We start from the raw sequence: 22,133 nt of genomic DNA, 5'->3' as shown, positions 1-22,133 counted from the left end.
GCTTTATGTTTCTGGCACCATTCTGAGAAAACGCTATAAACTGCGGTGTGTAAATCCAAGGAAAACAGCATTTTTAGAAATACTCAAAACAGGGCATCTGGCACCTACAATCGAAAGTCATACACCCAGTCTGATGTTTAATGTGAACATTAACTAATGACTTTCTACATTGCACTGCTTCCACACAATTGGCTTATTGGATAATTCACGAATAAGCAGGTGTAAAGGTGTTCCTACGGTAAGTGGCGTTGGTATGTATATTGATGCCACATGCCCAGTTTATGGATTAAGGAAGATTGTCCCTCGGCACACGCCGTATGCCACTCTATGATGCTTCACGAAAGTTAGCAGCTATCAGGTTAGTAAAAGCCAGTCTCTCTTGTTGTTTAGCTTCGCTTAAATGTGGCGAGGTATTTAAATATCTAACAGTGGCTTGCTCTGTTCAGTGTTTGAAAATCGCTGAATTTAGGAAGCCGTCCCCGGTGTTATGTACTTTAGAACTAACGTTAGCGCTAACAAGCTAATCAGGCTTTAACAAAAGGCCAGTAGTTGGTATTTTCACGTTAACATACTCGTCTGAAGAAGCGACAACATATTCCGTTAAGAAAATAATTCTATTTAAAAAGACTGAACGTGCCTAACATTTTTTTCTCGTTTTACTTTACTACGTTTGTTCACTAGATTTTACTCCTGTGTTTAGGTTTGGCTACGTTAGCTACTCATGCTTGTAGGAAAGTCTCACATCTTTCTTATGCTGCAGGTTTTGAAGATTTCAGTTTTTCCCCCTCGACTGTGGATTTTCTCTGCATCTGTCAACATGGTCAACGTGCACAAAGGTGTCCTTGTTGAATGGTAAGGAAAACTGTAAATCTGCCCATAAATATTTGCAGCTTACTCTTGTAACGCTGCCTCTCATGATGTTACACTGAAATAAAACTCATATGATAAAACGTCTAAGAAGTCTATAATTCCTCACATTTGTGCTGAATGTAATTACTTATACAGCGGTTTTTGTTTCTCAATGAACCAGCGATGCTGCCATGAAGCAGTTCCTCCTCTACCTGGATGAAACAATGGCTTTAGGAAAAAAGTTTATCCTGAAGGACCTTGACGACACACATCTCTTCATCCTGGCAGAGGTGGTTCAAACCCTTCAGGAAAGAGTTGGCGAGTTAATGGACCAGAATTCATTCCCCATCACGCAGAAATAACACTCTTCCTCAAAGAGTGGTCTATTCTTGGACTTTGAACTGTTAAAGACCTTGTTAAATGAACACTGCAATGTTTTAAATGCAGGCTGAAATGGAGCAATTGCTCATTTTTTGTTACATTAATGTGAAAAGACATTAAAAAACACATTTTGCTTGTTGGTTGCACTGTAGCTGTTGTCTTTTAATTGTGTCCAGATTTTGGACACCCCATGCATTTGTGAAATATTGCATTAAGAATCACTCTTAGGTCTTCAAGTGCAATTTCTTTTAGTACAGTCACAGCCAAAATATTAAACAAATCCTAAAAAAAAGCCATTAAAAACTATTTCTACATATGCCTCTGTTTTAAACATATCTTTAAACATATCTTCTCTAAAGAATTATGTCAATCAGCCTAAAAATAAAATAAACACCATTTTAAATCTAACTCTAAAAATCCTAGAAATAACAGCAGGGACTGTGTCCTAAACTGTAGTCATGGTTAACAGTTAACAGAGCTATAGAGGATAGCGGTATTGTGTACAGTGTTCAAATGTCAGATAAAGCTAGAAAGCTGGAAGGAGAAGTGAATAATTTGCACGTTTTAGGATTAGACTGTACCTCATCATGTGGATTAGAATATAATGTTTGTAATGTAACATAAGAAATAAGCTCTTACTCTATAATAGTTCAGAACTACCTGATTTATTGTTAGTGTATTTATTTTTTACAGTTGAAGGGGGGTGCACCGTTCCTGGAGATACTGCAATACCAGGTCGATGCGTGGAGTGGACGGAGCAAGCCCCTATTCCATCTCCCTGTTCCAAAAATCAATTTAATATATGGTCCCCGGGTAGGGGACGTATCAGATATTAAACTGATAAGAACAGATACTACACTTGATCTTAGCCAAAAGGCCGAGAAGCGATACCAAACAACTCTACAAGTAGGAGGGTCATTCTCCGCACTGTACCTCTCACTCATGGTTCAACATAGTTTCAATTACTACAAAAACTATGAGCAAAGTGTAAAGGCACAGTCTGACGGTTTAAGCACCAAAAATGTCTCACTACTGCACACTTTAGTTGTTAAATTGTGGAACATTAGGATAGTGAAACCGGGTTAGTGCTATCACGTGATTCTACTGACCAATAAGCGACCGCTACAACCAGTATCTTAAACCACTGTGTACAGCTGTAATGGCGATTTGAATTGTTTGTTTATTCAGTTAAACTATATAATTTAGGTGCTGTTTAAGTATTTCTGATAACAGGAACGCGTGTAAGGGTGAAAATAACCAAAATACACGAGTTTACGTTTGCGAACTTCCGGGTTCACAGAGCTAAATCAAGCTCTGCCTCCCCCTGGTGAAGAATCAGGAAACTGCGCCACACTGAACTCAGCCTGATACTTCAACAGCTCACAAGTAAGCCATACAGTATAATTAGCATTAAACAGAATACATTTCGATTTTATTTCATCTTAATTGAATTATCAAGTTGAGGTTCACTTTTGTACAATTAACCCACCGATATATGGACAGACCCAAAGCATCAAGCTAGCAGCGGGATTGTTTCAACTTCCGGCACATTGTTTACAAAATAAAAACAGCAGAAGCAACAATCGATGCATGTAATGCGAGGCTGATGGCAAAGAAGTTAATTGATGAATAAGTTTTACGTTTTTAAGCTGCTCTCCCAGCTGTTTTCATTGGACTTAAAAGTACCTATAACTGTAAAAGCAGACATGTAACGCTGAAATAGGCACAATATAAGGGCTTTTCTGCACACTTTGGTGCAAGAGAACCGCAACACTTGACATTACGCGGTAAAAGTTTATATCTAATGTTGGTGAAGTGCCGCAGTTAAATTAATCCAGGTTAGCTAATGATATAAAAGCTTAAAGCTACCTGAACAAATTTAACGTTAGCTCATTACTACAAAATGTTGATAAATTTCTACTCCCACACCTGTCGCTAACTTTGTCAATTAGCCTAGCTTAACATTACGCTAGCGTCATTAACATTAGCCCTTCAGAAAAAAAAAATACTCGCAAACGTCTACAAAGTTATCTTGGACGTAGATGTAAAGTCAAAAATCACGAGACGAAGAATAATGAAATACGTTATCCAGAGAGAGTTGGTTAGGAAAAATATTAGCCTACCTGAAACCTGACAAAACACCGTAGACTAGCGGTTACCTAACATTGTGACCATCAATCTCTCTCTCCTCTCCTCTCCTCTCCTCTCCTCTCGTCTCGTCTCGTCTCGTCTCCTCTTCCCTTTTCCCCTTTCCTCTTGTCTTTCCTTCCCTTCTCTCCTTCTTTTATCCCTTTACCAACCTCTATTTTCCTTAAACCTCTGAATTGCTTAGTTTATGAAACAAAACTTTTAAGTACTGTACTCTACTACAAATATGTATTTCCAATTTATGCTTCTTTATACTTGTACTCCACTACATTTTAGGGAGAAACAAAGTCCTTTTTACACCACTAAACATTCAGTTGCATCAGAAAGTATTCAGACCCTTTCTCTTGTATTGTGTGATGGAAAACAACACAATACAATAAAATGACAAATCAAATTAACTTTTTCTGAGTGTAAAGGTTTGACAATTCAGATATAAATTATTTAAATTCAGTTTCTAGAGATATGTGCTCTATCCATATGCAAAGCTCCTTACCTGCAGCTGATGGAGTGCTTCTTGAGGGGATGAAGGCCAGAATAGTGAGAGCAGCAAGTAGACTGACTGTGAAAGTCGGGCCCTGGAGGATGTCTTTCTATATGCTCTGGGGAAGCAGCCTTCTTTGCAAGCTTAGCAGAGTGTCATTTGATGTGAGCATGCAATATCTAGACAATGACGGTGTCCATGACTGGGTCCTGTAGCAGTATCAGTGACTCCAGCATACACCTTCCACAGAACTCCAGGTCCTTGAGCACCGCCTCGCAGATCTTCTTTGTGCTCTTTGTGTGTGGACAGAAGCCGAAGTGATGGTGAGTCCCTCCATCATCCGGTTCACCAGAGATTTGGTGTGAGGGACCCACTCTTCTTGGCTGCGGCTCTTGAGAACCTTAACAGCTGGTTCTCGCTGTCTATCTTGGTTGTAGCCTTACAACCAGAGGCAGGCGGATTGGCAGTCAATGGTTTGTTATTCATGTCTTCAGAGTTGCTTTCCATTGTTGTCACTGCATCTTTTTTGGATATGGTGCTTGGTTTGTCCATGCTCTAGTCTAGAATACTCAGTAGAGTGAGTGAGAGATCTAATCTTGAATCTGGGAAACTGTGAGGTTGAAGAGTCAAAAATTAGAATCTAGATTCTAGATTTCTTGAATCTTAGAATACACACACACACACACACACACACACACACAAATGAAAATACCTAAACTGAAATTAAGCAAACACAGAACCAACAAACCAACATCCAACGAAAACTACCAGTACAACAGTGTACCTTGTGAAGTCCTGTTTTCAAAATCACACTCAAGTAAAGGCGTTATCAGTAATATATATATATATATATATATATATATATATATATATATATATATACTTAAAGTACTAGAATAAACGTACTCATTCTCACTTTTAACTGTTTAAACTACCCAATATAGTTTAGTCCAGTGGTTTCATCCAAAGGAATTTGGTGAACAGCTGCTTACCTCCAATACACACTGGTCATTTAGCGGGCCACAGGGCGTTTCAACTGTTAAATGGGGCATTTTGTTATTTAACTATTTACGGTTTGTGCTGGGAAAAGAGTTTTTCACCCGGTTCCTAACCTTTATTCTGAAGAAGTATGACCGGAAATATTATTCCTGGGTTTCCGTCGTGTATTTAACGCCTCAGACAGTGATTAGACGATGGACGAGTATCAAACAGAAGAGGAGGTGGGTTTCATATTTTAAACCAGTTATTGCATCCATTTTAAAATTGCCACAAAATGTCTGTTTTTGGAGGTTTTTTCCAAGATTGTAAAAAACGAACAATCGGTTTGCTAGAGAGTACAAGGCGAGCAGCAACATCGTCTGGTTAGCTTAAACTGCACTGTTATGTTTTTCTCCTAACAGACTGCGTTCGTCGTTGAAGAAGTGAGCAAAATAATTAAAGAGGTAATGTTCATGTTTTCTGGGTTATCCTCAAAGTTTGGGTTTTATCGGCTCATTGCTACCGCTAGCTACAAACTTTGTGTTTAACTAGCCTACCCGTCGGTTGCTAAGGAACATCTTAACGGTTGCTAGGGACCGACCACCATGATAACACATTTTAGTACAGTTTTTATTCAGTAGTTTGCGGATAAAGTTGCACTATATGATACAAATAACAAAACTATAACCTGTTAGCTGTGTTACAGTATTATTGTAACGCGATTAAAATTGTGGATGTTTATCTGTTCTTAACACAGCTTTGTTTACATTGTCTCTGTCTAGTCAGTGGAAGCAGCCATTGGAGGAAATGCCTACCAGCACAGCAGAGTAAACCAGTGGACCACCACTGTAGTGGAGCAGTGCCTCAGTCAACTCAGCAAGCTGGGGAAGCCTTTCAAATATATCGGTAGGTGATGTGCTGTCTCAGAAATGAAATGCTGCTGGTTCTTGTGCTGTGAGGTTGGTATTTACAGACAGTATTTGTGTTTTCCCTCAGTCACCTGTATCATCATGCAGAAAAATGGAGCAGGCCTGCAGACAGCCAGCGCCTGCTTCTGGGACAACTCTACTGATGGTAAAGTGACCTTAAATGTGCTCTAAGAGTTGTTTTCTGAGTTATTTCCTCAGCAGTAAAACAGTTTGCCTGGCAGTTTTGCAAATGGATAAACAGAGCAGAGGCTTGCGGTCATTTGTTTACAGAGGAAGTCCTTAGCAGTAATTAGTTCAGGAGTCCAAGGCAGTAGAGATTTGAATTTGATAATGTTTTCCTCTCTGTCAGCAAATATCAGTGTGCTCTTGAGCAGGATTGTCTTTCTTAAAAATGCTTTAGTCAAGCTTTTGCTGTCAGAAAGTGACAGCATTGTCTAAGATTGTGTGAATGTGTAAATGCAACACCAATAGTGCCACTGAGTTGAATTTATGTTTCACCCAACAGGAAGCTGTGCAGTGAGATGGGAGAACAAGTCCATGTACTGTATTGTCAGTGTTTTTGGCCTGGCCATCTGAACAATGTGCCTTTAAGTGTGTAGGATTTTGTATTTTTGAGAACCTTCATGTTATCTTTGTGTTTGTTGGGAGTATTTAAATAACCAGTTTTTATGTCAAATGCAATTGATTAAAACAAATACTACGCTGTATATATTTTGCTTTATTTACATGTGACGTGACAGAGTGCTACATGTACAACTTTTATCTCATAAAGCAACAAAAATTGCAAGAACTCCCAATATATCATGACTCACAACAATCTCATTTAACCACCATGAACCAACATAAGCTACATTCACACTGAAAGAATGTACAGTTTATGTCCAAGCATTTACAACTTTGAGACTGCAGCCCATTTAGAAGAAAGAAGTGATGTTAAGACAAGGCACCATCTTGATTAGGACACATGTTGAGATATTATTTGTAAAGAACAAACACACATTTGTTTTGGCTGTTTTTGTCCATAAGCTCCAGTTTTATAAAACACAGGGAAGGGCAGCAAGTCTCAGATTGGAGGCAATATGAAGAAAGTTACAGGGGAAAAAAACTTACTTAATGTTCTAAATAAGGCAAAATATGTTTGGCCAATGGTATAACTACTGTGTGTGCTGCAATATGAAATGTTTAACACAGCAGATCAGTAGTAAATGAACATAATATCACATAAAATCCATCCAAGTCATCAGATAATACAGTTATCAAATGTCATCACCTTTCGGCAAAATAAATACAATTCTTAAACAAGTGCAATTACAAAGCTGGTTTCCAAGGAAAGAATTAGTAAGAGTAGTGGTAAGAAATCAGTGATACCTACTCCAGTTAAGGCTCTCTCTGTATTTAAAAAAAAAAAAAAATGTCTGAGGACAAAGAGGATTTGTCAACAGCCAACACTGCTATGGCACTCAAACTCCCCCATTCAGGAATCATGTCAGTATTGGTGAGCCACATTGCAACATTAAAGTGAAGTTGTGGCTGCTGCAGCATGAGCCTGTTACTTTCTACCATCAATATAATGTTACTCAGTTTTGGCCAGATATAGAGTCTGCATTCTCATTATCTCCAGACAGTCAGAGAGCGTAAAGGAATGGCAAAAACAACACAGTAACAACACAATAAAAATAACATTGATTTAACACACACACACAAAAAAAATCCCCAATTAGTATTAGCACTTTTCCCGATCATTATTAACTAAAGTAGTGAAGAAATGCTGGTTATGAGGGAAAGAAATATACAAATTGGTTTAAAAAAAAAAAAAAATAGTATTGTTTTCAATGTTGGGGACAACCAAGAGAAAAGTCTGAGTGGCTACATGCCTAAACTTTCAGTAAAATTACAGTACATTCAGTAGACATGGAACTTATCTTTTTAAAAATATATTTATGTACACTTACAGTATATCATTCGATACTATCAATCCAAATACTCCTTATGTACACATGATAAGTTTGTTTTAATGTATTCTCATAGTTTCCAACAGGGACACGGAGGAGGAGCAGTCAAGAGATCCATCAGTCACTGTCGGTCTCATCCTGGTACTTAGTGGTCGCTTTGATAGCACGTCCATTTTGTAAAGGCATGTCTTCATAATCACTCCTTTTCAAAGATAAACAAACATCAGTGGGTTAATGTGTGTTCACCCTGTATACAACCTGCCAAACTCTAAAGACACAAGAGCCTATTTCCATCAAGTCATGTGTGCTGAATTTTGGCTATGAGCCATCTGATATACTTACCCATATATCACTTCATCATCTGAGTCATTTAACATGGAAAAAGCAGGATTATCCTTCAACTGGGAGTCTGGGAAATTAAACAAAACCAGGTGCGTTGACACATTTGTTTATTGTCCACTGCAGAAAAGAGAGAAGACTTGGAATTAGTAGAATTACTTACCGTAAAGGGCATTTTTGGAGGGGGAATACACAAATGCTAATGTGTACAAATAAAAATTGAGGAGGCCATAGAAGGATAAAAATTCAGCAGGTATGTCTGGAGTTAAGGAATAATACCTCTCACTGTTTAAGACACTTAACAAGTCACATGGTATATTTAAAGTGAAACTGTGGTTAAATAGAAAGGATATAGTTTTGGTAATGAGTAGACAATTCAGCCACGAAATTGTCTTGAAGAGCCTTGGCACCAAACCTCAAGTAGAGAATGACCATGCTGGAGGAAAGAAGAGAAACGACAACAGTGAGATCAAATTAAACCAAACTCTTAAAAAAAAAAAAAAGTCAATGCACAGAGACGGTGCTTTTATTTAATTTTTTCTTTCCAATGAACACACCTTATAATGAGCACCACAAACGTCAGCGCTGTCAGGAACTTCAGCCGGAGATCTAGTGTTTGAAAACACATGGCACATTAATGTTATAGTAGTAAAATGTTACGCTGAAACAAATACAGAGAGGTGTGGTGTGGTGTTATATACCTGAGTAAGGCATGTTCTTGAGTTCAGAACAAGCTCTGACAATCAGGAAAATCAGGTAGAGGATGTAGAGGGCAACTACAATCAGGAAGAAGACCTTCATACCCTGGAGGAATAATACAGGAATTAATTAAACTGTTGGTGTACTGTGTAATACACAACATCCACCTTCATAAGAATGATCCAACACATTGCTTACAGTGCCATTAGAGGTAACAGTCTCACCTCAAAGTTTGCTATATCCACTTTATACAGATAGGTGGGATCCTGGAGTTCATTGACCCTGCAAATTCAGCGAAGGAGAGTGGGTGCTTTCAGTTCCGTGATAAATCGCAGTCTGAATCAGGATATTTGCGGCGGGTGGGGTCAGACTTACGTTTGCCAAATGCCCAGTGTAACCGCTGACAGCCACAGGAGACCTACAATGATCAGCTTAGGCAGGTAGAACGTCAGGCACTTCCTCTCACCCTATGGAAATGACAGAAAACATATAAAATAACATTAATAATTAGTTAAAATGGCAGGTGAAACATTAAAGTATGGGAATAACACTGGACCCACCTGAACCCTGATGCCATGGTAGACACAGAGCCAGAAGAGCAGCAGAGCACACAGGAACAGAGCCTGAAAGAAAGCATCCAACGTTCCTGGAAACCAGCTGTTCACCAGGAATGACAGCGGGAAGAATGGATCTGAACAAAACACAATAAACACACGTGACCATCAAGTTGGACTTCTTTTAAACTGTACAGGACACATATGACATTTGCACTTGACACACAAGACCCACTATCAATCTAAAAGCTGCTATATTTCCATAGTGATTAAAAGGTAATATACTGGGAATAACAGAGTGTGCATAGGTGACAAAGTAAAATGTAGCTTTGAGAAGGAGAATATTAAATCTCACCATTGTAGAGTAGCAGCAACGGGAGCAGGATAGACATCCATTTTTGCTCTATGCCCCAGTCCCTCATAGAAAATTTCCTCAGTGAATGAGCAAACATACACTGGACCATGCAGAGGAAGAAATGATTAGTTTCAGTTTCCTGGTTTGCACTTGTCATCAAGTTTGGAGGTGACATCGGTAATGAGAAATTAATTTAGATGACGAATAAGCCTAAAGTGATCAGTGCCAGTGCTCTTACCGTCACCATGAAGGTCAACACCACAAAGACGAACCGGAACCAGATTTCTACTTGCGAGAAGGTGGGATTGTACATTTTCCACTGAAGGGGAACAAAAAGGCGAGGAGTGAGCTGAGAGCTCAAGCAATGAAAATAAAATGCGGCAATAAAAAGTGAAATATCACCGAGTTTGTTTTGTCACTCACCACAAACTTGACCTTGATGTCATATGTGATATTTTCAAGGCCCTTGAAGCTGACTGAAACCTTATACTGTGTGTAGTTCAGATAGCCCAGATGGAGCACGATGATCTCGTCACATTTCTGTAAGGAGACAAAAAAAAGATGCTTCGCTGTCAGTTCAATCCAAAATCCAACTGCACAGTAGATCAATGAATTTAAAATGGAGAGGACTTTGCTGTCTATGAATCTAACACGGTGATCAGATTCAATCCTGCACCCACTTCTACGCTGCAGCCTCAGTCTGTATCATAAATGATGTTTCATTAACACTGCAGCGCTGGTTGCTGCTGCCTGACTAAATGATTAATGACCAGCCTAGCATACCGTCAGAGAGAGAGATGGTTTGGTTTTGCAGACTGACACTTACAGTCCCACAGTGTAGTGTTCGTGATTTCTGGTGCACATTGTTGTTGATGTGCATCACGCTGGCGTCCTGAGTCACTCCTTTCAGCTCAACGTTGATCTCGAAAGGCTGCTGGAAGTCTCCCACTGACACAGACAGCAGTAAAAACATGTTGTTATTAACAAACCGAGCGTTTTTAGAGGAGATAAGCTCTCCACAGCATGTCATGGTAAACAGCTGCTATCTGCAGCTCAGTGTGTGGTCTTACTGTTGCTGTTTTCAGCCTGCATCACACAGGTGAGCCAAAGCTGCTGGTTGTACGTGGTCAGGGGAGGAGAGACTATATTGAAGGGCCCAGTCTGAAAACATACAATGGATGACATCATCCATGTGTTAATTATTCTAAATGATAATTATTATCTATGCCAATCATTAAAAACAAAAGAGATTCCAATAAGAATGCATGTCTCTGTACTATATAACACAAAATGGATTGCTCAAATCCAAATACCAAATACTCAAATGCTTAGTCCAAACATAAGTCAATAAATTGATTAGTCAATCAATCAGCACCTATTTGGAAAATCATTCTGAGTCACTTCAAATGTGAATATTCTATGGTTTCTATGGGTTTTATAATAAACTTTACATTTTTGTATTGTCTTCTTTGGGAAATTGTAATCACCATTTTCCGTTACTTTATAGTCCAAACAATGAATCAGTTACTCAGGAAAACAGTCAACTGACTGATAAATAATGAAAGTAATTGTTAGTTGCAGCCCTACAATAAATTCTTGGACATGGAAAAGTACACAGTTTGCATTTACTACAATATGAAACAGTTCCAGTTTTATATTTTAGAACATGCAATTAAGGCAGGTACAATAAAGCAGACAGGGTCTTAGTGTTTCTTTCACCTCTCTGTTTTAGAAATGTCTCACCTTAACTGAGAAGTTTTTTACCAGTGACTGCTCACCAATGTGCTCTTGCTCAGCAATAATCTTAGGACCTGAAAAAATTAAGACAACACAAACACATTTAACTACAACCAAATATGGACATGAAAAAGTAGACTTATTTAAATATTACTGGACATTTCACTACTAGCATGACTGAAATGAATCTGTCTGCGTGCTGCTTTACATAATCCCCACCTTGGAGAAGAAATGGGCTCTTATCACAACAATGAGCTAAACAAATCTGCAAACTTCACCTACACAATTAAGGCTGCTTTCTTTGTTTTTCTGTAACAGCAGCTGGATACTGAAGTCACAAATAAGTTAATAAAAATATCTCTAATAAAAGGGATGCTCAAATTTGATACTGTGGTTGTCAAATGATAATGTGAAGAGGAATTGTGGCAGAGAACATGTATACCCATAGAGAAAAAAAGTAGATGCTAAACTACAGTGCTGATTTTAATGTTAATGTTTTACAGTTTCCAAGTGTGGGCATGACACAAAGAGGTTGAGAACCACAGGATTATCCAGAGAGGTGCAGAGTAGTGGTGAAAAGCAGTTCATGCACTTTGTTATCAGAGCCTGATAACAGTAAGTGATCATCAGACAGAATGACTCACTTTGTATCTGAAAATCTGAAGTCTGAGTTAAAATGAGTTCTCACCAGCACCCAGCTTGGGTATGTGGGTGCTGTAGTAATGTCTATCAGGCATACCTGCAATCCCAATGAAGACTGTGAGGCCGAAGCAGATCAGGAAAACCACGAAGACCAAGACAAAATGTCTTTTAGACAGGGTGTAGAGACGCATGGGGGCCAGTCTGTCACAGGGAGACACTCGTTAGGGTTATCACACACTCGCTAATCGCCTGAGCTACAAATACAAAGCAGGAGAAACAACGTTCGGCAGGTAATATTTGTTTTGTGGTTCATGTTGTTAGCCTACAGTCCCGTGGTACAGGTGCGGATATGTCAACACTGCTAGCTTCCATGCTACTTTACACTAGCAGTAACAGATGGCAGGAGAGAGCAGCACTGTGGTTTTAACGCGTATCCTCGCACGTTTAAACATCGGTGACACATCTCGAGTGTAACCACTGAACAGATTTTTCACTCACAGCTCCATTTTGGTCGGTGTGGAGTCTCGGGGACGAGAAAAAAGCGTCAAAAATTCTCAGTGAAACTACATCCGTGAGTCCACATCAGTCTGCGACAACTGAAACACGACGTCATGGAATGGGCGGGGCGGGGTCACGTGGTGTCGGCGGGGCGGAAGGGGAAAGTGATAAGGGGGCTTTCCTGAGTGAGGACACATTCCGTCCTGCCTCCTCCTTAGAAAAACAATTGATTGGTCTATGAGGCTGCGATATACGATTCTATGCTCAACATTAGGTCGATATGTTTTAGATGATGCTGAGACTTTTAACAGATTTTGTCAAAAGGTGTGAGGTTTAACCTTTTGAAGACATGGAGTAGTAGAACAGGCCCTTGAGCAGAGACTGTTATATGTTGTATACACCTGTCCTCCAAACTCCCCAGATCACAATCTGATCCTTTGGGGTTAGGGCCTGTGGGTTTTGGGGTGGGGCCTCCATGGATCCAGATACTGGATTAGACTGGGGTCTGGGGAGTTCGGAGGCCAGATCAACACCTTGGGCTCTTTGTCATGTTCCTCTGAGTAGTCTTTGTGATGAGGTGGAAGCACTGTCCTGCAGGGGGAGACCCCTGCCATTGGGGAGTGCTGTTGCCATGAGGGGTGTGTTTGGTGCAACCATGTTTAGGTGGGTGGTACGTGTCAAAGTAACATCCAGATGAATGTCAGGACCCAAGGTTTCCCAGCAGATCACTGTATTGTGCTGAGATGATCAGTGTTATTCACATCACCTGTCAGAGGCTTTAATGTTGTGGCTGATCAGCGTATAAAGATGTACAGTTTATGGGCAGAGACATATAAAACGTGCCTTATACACAGCATGAGATGTAGACGATTACAAAGTCTTATTGTGATCATTTTGATTTCACTGAGGTCATTTTTTGTCACCTTTTTGTGGCCACTTTGGTGTCTTTTTATTGTGTCTCTCTGAAGTCAATTTTCATCTATTTGTCGTTATTTTGTGTTTCTTTTTGGTCATTTGTAGTTGTTATTTCGTTGTAGCCACGTCTCTTTGTGCTCGTTTTGTGTTTCTCTCTATGACATATTACATGTGAAGCACAGAGGTCCCCCCCGGGCCTGTGTCTAGTCGACCCGTTCAGTAATCCCTCCATGATTGACGGCTAATGATTGAATGTCCTTCATATGAAAAGAAGTTTGGCGCATGCGTAGTACCACCTTATCGCAGATAAACGTCGACTTTTAATTTCCAATGAGCTATCTACGAGATATTCATTTCTTACCGTTTGAAAGACCAAACTATAATTTTAAACCAAGAATGTGATGTTTAGCCACTGTCAAATGCAGATGTAAAAATGTCCATCCACCCCACAAGACAACACTTGTTGCCTTTGATGGGAATAAAGGCCTCTGCTTCGTTTGAAATGATCTAATTAATAATTAATCTGTTGGTATTTATTAAGAAAATGTATCGGAATATGCTACAGGTCATTGGTTTTCCTGCTTTTCTCCTTTCCACTAATGTTTTCAGTCATTTTTTCATTTCATCAAGGACCGCACTTGTCTTCGGTTTAATCTGGGGCCATGAATCAGATAAAACAAAAAACGAGTATAATTCCTGATAAATACACTATTTTGTATCTGCTATTGTGTCACAACAGGTTCATATTAAGCTGCGGACTGTTAAATGATCATTAACAACATACAACGCCAAAACAGGCTGGATGCGTAGCGCAGCCGAATAATGGATTTGCTGTGGTGTTGATGGGAGAAACAGCAGACCCACCTGTAAAAACGATCATCTCGGTAAGGCGTCAGGTCTTCCTTCAGCTCGTTGTAGGCCTCCTGTATCTTCCTACAGAAATATTTCAGCTCGCTGTACAGAGGGTTTTCCAAGCCGGACGAGTAGTCGGTGTCCATTATTATCACACCGAGCCGTCTGACGGCTGAAAATGGCGATGAGGAGGAGGGGGGGGCAATCGGCGGCCTACAGAGAACAGCACGGTGATGTGTCTGTATTGTCACGACGTTTAATTGAAAGTGCAGCCGAAGCTGTTTTGTTTGTGTCGGTTCAAAGAAGGACAAAAACAAAAAAGCTGTTTAAAAAAAAAAAAGGGGGGCGGAAGCACACGGGAGGTGGGGGTCACGTGATCATAATTCAGCACCACGGACAGAGGCAGACACGGTGGTCTTAAATATGGAGCGCCGATTGGACCAAAATGTCTGTCCGCCTTAAATTATGAAGGAGTAAAACATAATTATGGCAATTTGTAGATATGAGCTTGTAAGACACTTGGTTACGCACAGGATAAATCTTTTCATAACAATGACCCACATATACATATACATATACATATACTAATTTAAAACCATGAGAAAGTTTCTCAGAATTATGAGTTACTAAGTCGTAACTCAGTTTCTTCCCATTTTAAAAAATACCAGCCTACACTAAGTCTTATGTATTGGTAAACTCTTTGATATTTATGAGTTGTTATCTTAATACAAATATGCTAATTATGAGGTAAATTAGCCCCAGTATCCTGCATGTTGGCTCAGTGTCATGACATAAGACACACTTAGATGGAAAAGAGCCATTGTTAAAAGTAATTCCAGCTGGTCTTTTCCTGCTGTGGCAGTTCAGTATGTCTGCTGTTTGAGACCAGGAACCACCTTGTGTAAACAGGTACAATAGCTGGCTATGAATTCAACAATAATACAGAGTATATTTAGGAGACAAAAGTCTTTTTTTTCTGAAACAATGACATTTTATTCAAAAGATGCGTGACATATACAATTATAAAATAATTTACATGGCATGCCTTACTATCCATTCACTATAAACGTTCAGTCACCAAATCAGACTCAGATTTTTTTCAAGTGTTTTTGTCATTTAAGTCTACATCTACAAATACAAAGCACATATCTTTTCTAAAGAAAAGCCAAATCCTACAATATCTACAACAGGTCATCTCATAAACTCAGTTTAAAGTGAATCCTTAACCTAAGTCCATAGGCAATTCTGAACATGAACTCAGTGGCTTACACTTGTGAACTTATGTGAACGATGTGTGTGTGTGTGTGTGTGTGTTGTGTGTGTGTGCGAGAAGCCATGATCACACACACACACACAGGTTTGAAGATAATAGATTTAACACTGATGGGGTTGGTAGACTGCACAGTTGAATACAGACACACCATGACATGACAGTTACACTCTACATAACTAGTCTACCAGCTACACTAAACTGGGCACTTACTCATTCACATCTTTTCTGTCCAATGCAAACTTCACAAAACACAGAAAATTTGCCCCTTCCCAACCCACGCCCCCAAAAATCCTCCCACCCCACATTCCAATCTCACAAATTGGGCTACACTTGTAACAAACTTTTTATCAACACAAAGAAATGTTCAGAAAACTCCACAATATAGAGTATGTATAGATACTATATCTCCTTTAGGAAATAATCTCATAAATAAAATATACAGACCAGCAACTGAGACGCTGAACTAAAAGAACGGTTTCAAACTGTGGTCAAAAGTGATGACAAAGGATTTTTTTTTCCCCGAAGAAAATATTGCACAACTAACACAAAAAGATGGATATTTTCTTTATGACATGCTCATGTTCTTTTCATTTTTTTTAGGATCAGTAGAGACTTTTTTCCCCCAATCCCCATCCTTACAACCCTCCTCTGACAGACATGCATCTCATATGGACAGATCACATTAAAGTATGTAATAATCTCATTAATTCAGAGACCAAAGCAGAGCTGGTCAAGAGTAACAGTTTTCTTTATACCAAGTGTTAAGTTACACTTCCCTCTAGGCACCCCCCCACCCCCCAACTCTAAACTTTTGGCACAAATGTTTGAGGTGACCCTGATCTCACTGACCTAATGTTATTAAGCCTAAATATTACTGCCCTTTTTTTTTAGTGATTTTAGCTACAATCTTATACAAATAAAACTCACTGCAGATATTTGCAATGTGCCTACTCTTGCCCACACTCCTAACAGCTGGACCTGCTCTGTGTCCTTAGTGTAACATGAACACAAGCTTCACTGCCTGAAAGAAAAGAAAAAAAAATAAAAAAATAAACCAGCTTTTCAGATTTCAGTGTCAGCTTAGTAAATGAACAGATTTCAACAGCTTCATCCTTCATTGGAATTCTGACTTCAAAGATTCAGTAACAATGATTTCAGCTTAACTGTTAACTTTTTTTGTGGTTGTAGCTGTTGAGTTAAACAGTACTACAGCTTCGCTCCACACCTGAAATTACACTTAAAACACAGTGGAGACAGGTGTAAACAGACATCTGTCAAAGTCACCCAAGTCTCTTTACAACATTTACACATGACTGATATGTATTTACATGACTTCTGAAAAGAGTATGAAATGGCATAGGTGAAATATACAAAAATATTTCCTGTACCTTGCTTACATGTTTAGCGTGGTCTTTTAAGAGCAGGGACAGCCCCCTCAACTACATACTCACTTCACAGAAGTGACAGCAGGTGACACATCACTTCATGCCAGAGATTAAGTTGTTCAGTCTAGGCCCTGGCGACTTCTTTTACACCCATGTCACCATATGTAGATATTTCACTAAAGTACAGGATATGTCAGTCAAAGCTATTCTGTATGCCGCTCCCTCCTCAATACTCCAGACTACATAGCAATATTCAAATTCAGTCACCAGTCTCCCAAATAAAGCAGGTAAGTTGAAATCCATGTTGACAGGGTATGAAGATTGTATATCACAAACAATGATAATAATGTTAAAATTCATATCTGAATAGATAAACAACAAAATGTACATATAAATTAATGTAGCAGAATAACATTTCTTCTTCCTTCAAAGTCCCAGGAAACCACGTGGAAAAGACTGCAGTTCACCTCAGATAGATTTCCTCCTTGACCTGCCCAGGTTTTTAACAGTGACGCACCTCTCACAACAGTGAAAAGTGTGAACTCTTAGTAGTGCTCCTGAATGATGCATATTATCTAAGCCTCAATTCCAGCCAAGATAGACTGAGCAAAAAGAATGGCAGAGAACAAAAACAAACAGTCCCTTCCTACCCTCCACCATGTTTAGTTATTTAATAACATCCTAAAAGCAAAAGCAGTATAATAAAGTGGTAACTGTTTCACTGAAGGTTTGTACAGCAATGGATTTCAGTGCCCAGTAGTACCTGTGCACTCTGGGAAAAAAGCATCTTTGATCTCCAGAGTGTGGTTTTCAAGTATTACTGCTGCCTCTTTTGAAAACTGCACCTTGACAATTCCTCTCTCAGTTAACCGATTGGTTATCACGTCTACAAGCTTCTTCTAGCTAAAGCAGCATTTATTTGCATGGTGATTACCAAAGCTCAGCTCTTTGGCCCTACATGCATCGCAAGGTGCCACCGGCTTCCAAACGGAGCAAATCTGAGGGCATCCTTGGCTAATGCAGCCAATGCTTATTGCACCAACTCTAGTGGCAGCATTGTGTAGTGCAGCATGATTGTATCTCTTTCTAAGACCAGGGCTGATTTGACTCTTCTCTCCAAACTCAAAAGTTTTTAAAATCTCAAATGAAACAACTGTGCCCCTTCAACAGATTGCATTTAAATCCCAGATATAACTCAGGGTAGGGACGGGACATCTCATTTGAGGCGTTGGGTGACATTGGCTAAAGCCACTGCAAAGGCCTGAACAGCGGAGAAGGGATACTGGAAGTCCAGGATGTAGGCATTGCCATCAATCCTGCCAAACTGCATCACCTGTGTGAAAAACAAACAAAAAAAGTCAGTACTGACTATTGACAAAGAAGGTACTATCTTGAATAACATACAGTGAGCAATATTTCTTGAACTGCAGCTCTCTTACCTGTCTGCCCTCCAGTTCAATTTGAAAGTTCTTGGCAGACTCTTGTGTGACGCGCCCACCGAAGTCCAGCTGGTAGACCTGCGTGGCTTCATTCCAAAGCGGCTGCTTGTTAGCCATGACATACACAAAGCCCTGGCTGCCCAGCCCTCTGTCCTCCTTCTCGTTAGCCTTTCGACATTTGATCTCATCCAGTTCACTGGCAGCCCTCAGGTTCCTCTTACTCTTCCAGCCCTTTTTACTGCTCTGGCACTGATTGAGCAGCTCATCCCCACTGATGAACAGCTCTGGCTCACTTTCTGAGCTGTCTTGGAACTCACTATTGGCAGTAGCCTTACTCAGCTTCTTAGCCTTCAACTGCTGCTCTTTCTGACCCTTCAGTTTCTTCTTGTCCCTTCCTCCCAGCCGTGGGCTGGAGATGAGTGAGTTGAAATCACCCAGAGCTCTGCCCTCCTTTTTCGATTTGCTCCCTTCAGCCAGCGGTGGAACGTTAGCTTCATCAGCCCGACCGTCTGCCCGCTTGCGGTTCTTCTTGCTGAACTTCTCAGACCGCTGAGGCACAGGGCTCTCAGTCAACGAGAGCACCTCCTGAAAACCTTCCCCAGCCTCTGCCATAGCCTCTTGTAATCCTCCATGGCTCTGCAGTTCTGCTGGTGGTGGTGGAGGGGGTGGTGGGGGAGGAGGGGGCGGCGAGAGAACATTTTTGTCTACTGCCATGTGGGAGGCTTTAGGTGGGAGTGGCACTGCAGGACTGGGCATAGGGGGGCAAGAGTTATAGGTACCCCAAGGAGTGTGAAGGGCAATGGGAGGAATGGGAAGCCCAGAACAAGCGCTTCCTCCTGGATACATGGGTGGGAGGGGGCAGCAGGCCAGGTTTGCCAGGTTTGCAGGGTAACCTGGCGGTAAGACAAGGGTTGCATCCTGCTGTGAAAGGGGTACTGGTGCCACCACCTCCTTTGGGGAGGAGCAGGGGCGTGGTGAACCTGGGATGGGCTGGAGCTGGGCTCCAGAATAGGCAGTTGCTGGAGGATACTGGAGGGAGATCTGGTAGCCCGCAGCTGCTGCAGCAGCTTGAAATGATGCAGCACTGGGGCTGGTGGGGGACTTTGGAGAAAGGACAAAAGGCAGCCTGGACACATCCAAGTGCTGAGCTGGACTAAGAATGAGTGGGGGTGGTTTGTGAGGTCCAGGAGGGCCAGTTGGGTTCAATGTTGCTGTCCGTTCCTGAGGAACCCACACCTCCTCTGTGGCAGCTGGGTCCCACTGATAGGGAGGTGGGCGTTTGACAACCAGCCCTGATGCATCATTTCCTCCTAGTGCCAGATGCCTCAGTGTCTGATTCAGTGTTTCATCCTCAGTAAATGCTGAATTAACATATTCAGCCCTGTCTCTGTTACTTCCTCCTCCTGCTGCATTTCCAGATCCTTCCAGAGAGCTCAGCAGGTTGTAAGAGGACTGGGAGGTCAAAGGAGTAGCACTGTTGGAGTGAACAATAACTGTGCTGTGTGGTGCCCCATTCCTGGGAGGGAAATCTTGTCTGATAATAGTTCCTCCTGCTATTCCATTAGCACTCCCTGGGGCAGTTCCTCCAACACTTGATCCACTGCTACACTGACTGCAGGTGTATAAGGCTGTTGGCACCCTCTGCTGGAATGAGGCTGCTAGTGCACTATTTTTGGCCTTGGGAGGCAGTGGTCTAGGCGGTTCCAGCATCTGGGAAACTTTGAGAGCGGCCTCTCGGCTGTTCCTCCTGAGAGTGGCATGGATCAGACTGCTGTCAAGCCTCTGTCCAGGGTTCCTGCCAACAGTACTGTTCTGGTTGGCTGTGTCAGGGTATGGGGGTGGATCTCCGCTGGGTATGGAATAGCGAGGTGCAGTGAGTCTGTTTAGAGTGGCAGAGGTATAGGGCAGCTGGATCTTCTTGTCAGCTGAGGAGGAGGAGGATGAAGAGGTGACCCTGAGAGTGGCAGAGCTGCCAGGTCCCTGGAGTGTGTACACATTCTGATTGCAAACAAGGCGCGTTCGAGGACGACATACCTCCTCCACATTCCCACTGCTGTCAAATGTTGTTATCCTTTCATATCCCAGTGGCGTGGGGTACTGCGCTTGTTGCTGACCTAAAGGATAAAACTCTCCCTTTTTCATACAAAGGTCACTAGGAGGAGGAGTCCCACTGGTGCCCCCACCTGCCCCAGAAGCAGCATTGGAGGCTGCAGTGGAGGCTGTTGCTGAGGCAGCAGCAGCCGCTGCAGCAGCCACAGCGGCGGCCACTGTCCCAGGGTAGGGAGGCGGAGGGTTCATCTTGCTGAGCTCTAGAGGGGCACTGAACACCACTGTATCGCCCTCTGCCAGCTGTGGAGTTGACCGAGTGGTTTTGATTTTCAGTAGGTGCTCATGTTCACCTCCCACTGCTCTCTCAACCACTAAATCTGCAGGTGGTTGAGGGATCTGGATCTGCAGCGCCCCCGGCTGGAGCTGATGCACAGCTGCACCTGAGGGCTGTCCTGATGACATGGAGGGAACAGGGATTTGAATCTGAAGCTGCTGCTGAAGTTGATGGTGATGCTGCTGTTGTTGCATCTGTTGCTGCTGCTGTGATTGCTGTTGATGATGCATTTGTTGCTGCTGTTGCTGCAGTTGCTGCTGAATTTGTTGATGCTGCTGTTGAAGTTGCTGCTGTTGCTGTATGTGCTGCTGGAGTTGCTGTTGCTGCTGTTGCTGCTGCATGTGTTGAAGCTGCTGCTGGATGTGCTGCTGCTGGAGCTGCTGCTGTTGTAAGTGTTGGTGCTGGAGCATCTGCTGCTGCTGCTGTTGGAGTTGCTGCTGCTGCTGCTGCTGCTGAAGCTGTTGTTGGTGGTGCTGAATTTGTTGGTGATGTTGCTGTAGTTGTTGTTGGTGCTGTTGTTGTTGTTGTTGCTGCTGCTGCTGCTGCTGCTGTTGATGGTGATTTGGTTGTTGTTGCGATGGATGATGAGAAGGTGGAGGTCCCACCATTAGGCGACCCATTTCCAGCCCGCCAAAGATGACCTGACCAGGACTAGAATACCTGGTGGGAACTGTGTACTGGGCTGTCAGGATAGTGTCCTGACTTTGATCTGACCCACTGGCTGCTGCTCCTGCTGGCGTTGCTGTAGGATTTGTTAGGACGTCCAGCTGAACGTTTTGATTGGCTAAGAGTGATTGGACCAGACCAATGCTTTGAGCGGGGGACATGGCCTGGGCGGGACTATGGATGGGGGCAATAGGGATGTTGACAGTGCAGGGAGGGTTGTCATCGGCGCCACCAGCAGGGCCTGTGACAGGCAGGTCATCTTCATCCTCACTGAAGACGTTGGGGCTGAAGACAGGCAGATTAATGTAGTCCATGGAGATCTTACGCACCTCTGGCAGGTAGATGGTCATCTGTCTCGGCTGCAGATGGAGGAGGCTTGTCTTGTAGATGACTGAGGAGAGAGGGGCAGGGTAAAATGAGCAAATAAAAAAGAAATTAGTAATTTATTCATTAATTTTAAATTACAAAAGACAAAGATGTTGATTGGTTACCTGCACCAAGATTGGTAGGCAAGAATGTTGCCAAACCCACTATCTTGAACTTTGTTCCCCAAATATTGGATGTAACCTGAGCAAGGTAATTTTGCTGCAAGAGAGGAACAAAGAGAATCATATTATTTTCTATGAACACATACAAAAATCTATTAAATTAATACATTTATGTGCCCTCACCCCTGGA

General features: G+C 41.7%; 4 protein-coding genes and 1 non-coding gene across 8 annotated transcripts in view; 2 read left to right on the top strand and 3 right to left on the bottom strand.

The window, feature by feature from the left end:
• Positions 1-196: 196 nt before the first annotated feature.
• gtf2h5 (general transcription factor IIH, polypeptide 5) lies at positions 197-1,381 on the top strand. Its single transcript, XM_018672607.2, has 3 exons — positions 197-358; positions 761-852; positions 1,031-1,381. Exons 2-3 carry the CDS (start codon positions 818-820, stop codon positions 1,209-1,211), a joined length of 216 nt encoding a protein of 71 aa, XP_018528123.1. The 5' UTR covers positions 197-358; positions 761-817; the 3' UTR covers positions 1,212-1,381.
• Positions 1,382-1,928: 547 nt separating this feature from the next.
• Positions 1,929-2,119, bottom strand: LOC127142689 (U2 spliceosomal RNA). The gene has a single exon (XR_007813649.1). It is a non-coding gene; the product is annotated as a U2 spliceosomal RNA (small nuclear RNA).
• A 2,708-nt stretch (positions 2,120-4,827) lies between these two features.
• Positions 4,828-6,473, top strand: dynlt1b (dynein light chain Tctex-type 1b). Of its 2 annotated transcripts, XM_018672655.2 has the most exons (5): positions 4,841-5,079; positions 5,260-5,301; positions 5,620-5,743; positions 5,834-5,911; positions 6,272-6,473. In XM_018672655.2, exons 1-5 carry the CDS (start codon positions 5,053-5,055, stop codon positions 6,340-6,342), a joined length of 342 nt encoding a protein of 113 aa, XP_018528171.1. In that variant the 5' UTR covers positions 4,841-5,052; the 3' UTR covers positions 6,343-6,473. The 2 variants fall into 2 exon arrangements, with proteins under 2 accessions (XP_018528172.1, XP_018528171.1); XM_018672656.2 differs by lacking the exon at positions 6,272-6,473 and having other exon boundaries at positions 4,828-5,079; positions 5,854-5,909.
• Positions 6,465-22,133, bottom strand: part of tmem181 (transmembrane protein 181) — a 67,243-nt gene continuing 51,574 nt past the window's right edge. The window contains exons 1-17 of one of the 3 annotated variants that reach the window (XM_018672653.2): positions 14,322-14,614; positions 12,142-12,245; positions 11,409-11,476; positions 10,736-10,826; positions 10,492-10,613; positions 10,089-10,205; positions 9,904-9,984; positions 9,666-9,765; positions 9,317-9,447; positions 9,132-9,223; positions 8,981-9,038; positions 8,759-8,861; positions 8,615-8,666; positions 8,411-8,493; positions 8,221-8,310; positions 8,061-8,127; positions 6,465-7,920 (exon numbers count right to left, since the gene is read on the bottom strand). In XM_018672653.2, coding sequence (XP_018528169.1) covers positions 7,836-7,920; positions 8,061-8,127; positions 8,221-8,310; positions 8,411-8,493; positions 8,615-8,666; positions 8,759-8,861; positions 8,981-9,038; positions 9,132-9,223; positions 9,317-9,447; positions 9,666-9,765; positions 9,904-9,984; positions 10,089-10,205; positions 10,492-10,613; positions 10,736-10,826; positions 11,409-11,476; positions 12,142-12,245; positions 14,322-14,455 — 1,578 coding nt within the window. In that variant the 5' untranslated portion in view covers positions 14,456-14,614 and the 3' untranslated portion in view covers positions 6,465-7,835. Of the gene's footprint in view, positions 7,921-8,060; positions 8,128-8,220; positions 8,311-8,410; positions 8,494-8,614; positions 8,667-8,758; positions 8,862-8,980; positions 9,039-9,131; positions 9,224-9,316; positions 9,448-9,665; positions 9,766-9,903; positions 9,985-10,088; positions 10,206-10,491; positions 10,614-10,735; positions 10,827-11,408; positions 11,477-12,141; positions 12,246-12,542; positions 12,660-14,321; positions 14,615-22,133 lie in introns of those variants that run through there. The other 2 variants (XM_018672654.2, XM_051071853.1) reach the window with 2 other exon arrangements.
• The window catches only part of tulp4a (TUB like protein 4a), a 28,880-nt gene continuing 22,024 nt past the window's right edge, over positions 15,278-22,133 (bottom strand). Inside the window, 3 exon segments of the mRNA XM_018672618.2 lie at positions 15,278-18,300; positions 18,407-21,846; positions 21,947-22,040. Of these exon segments, the coding sequence (XP_018528134.2) occupies positions 18,184-18,300; positions 18,407-21,846; positions 21,947-22,040 (3,651 nt within the window). The 3' untranslated portion in view covers positions 15,278-18,183.

The sequence above is a fragment of the Lates calcarifer genome, linkage group LG7_1, assembly GCF_001640805.2.
Source record: "Lates calcarifer isolate ASB-BC8 linkage group LG7_1, TLL_Latcal_v3, whole genome shotgun sequence".
NCBI classification, from domain to species: Eukaryota; Metazoa; Chordata; class Actinopteri; family Centropomidae; genus Lates; species Lates calcarifer.
This window is presented reverse-complemented; position numbering and strand designations above follow the sequence as displayed.

Coding starts and splice junctions, on each gene's coding strand:
- gtf2h5 (XM_018672607.2), top strand. CDS start 818: ATGGTCAACGTGCACAAAGGTGTCCTTGTTGAATG. Junction 853..1,030: donor AAAGGTGTCCTTGTTGAATG/GTAAGGAAAACT, acceptor TCAATGAACCAG/CGATGCTGCCATGAAGCAGT.
- dynlt1b (XM_018672655.2), top strand. CDS start 5,053: ATGGACGAGTATCAAACAGAAGAGGAG. Junction 5,302..5,619: donor TGAGCAAAATAATTAAAGAG/GTAATGTTCATG, acceptor GTCTCTGTCTAG/TCAGTGGAAGCAGCCATTGG. Junction 5,912..6,271: donor CTGGGACAACTCTACTGATG/GTAAAGTGACCT, acceptor TTCACCCAACAG/GAAGCTGTGCAGTGAGATGG.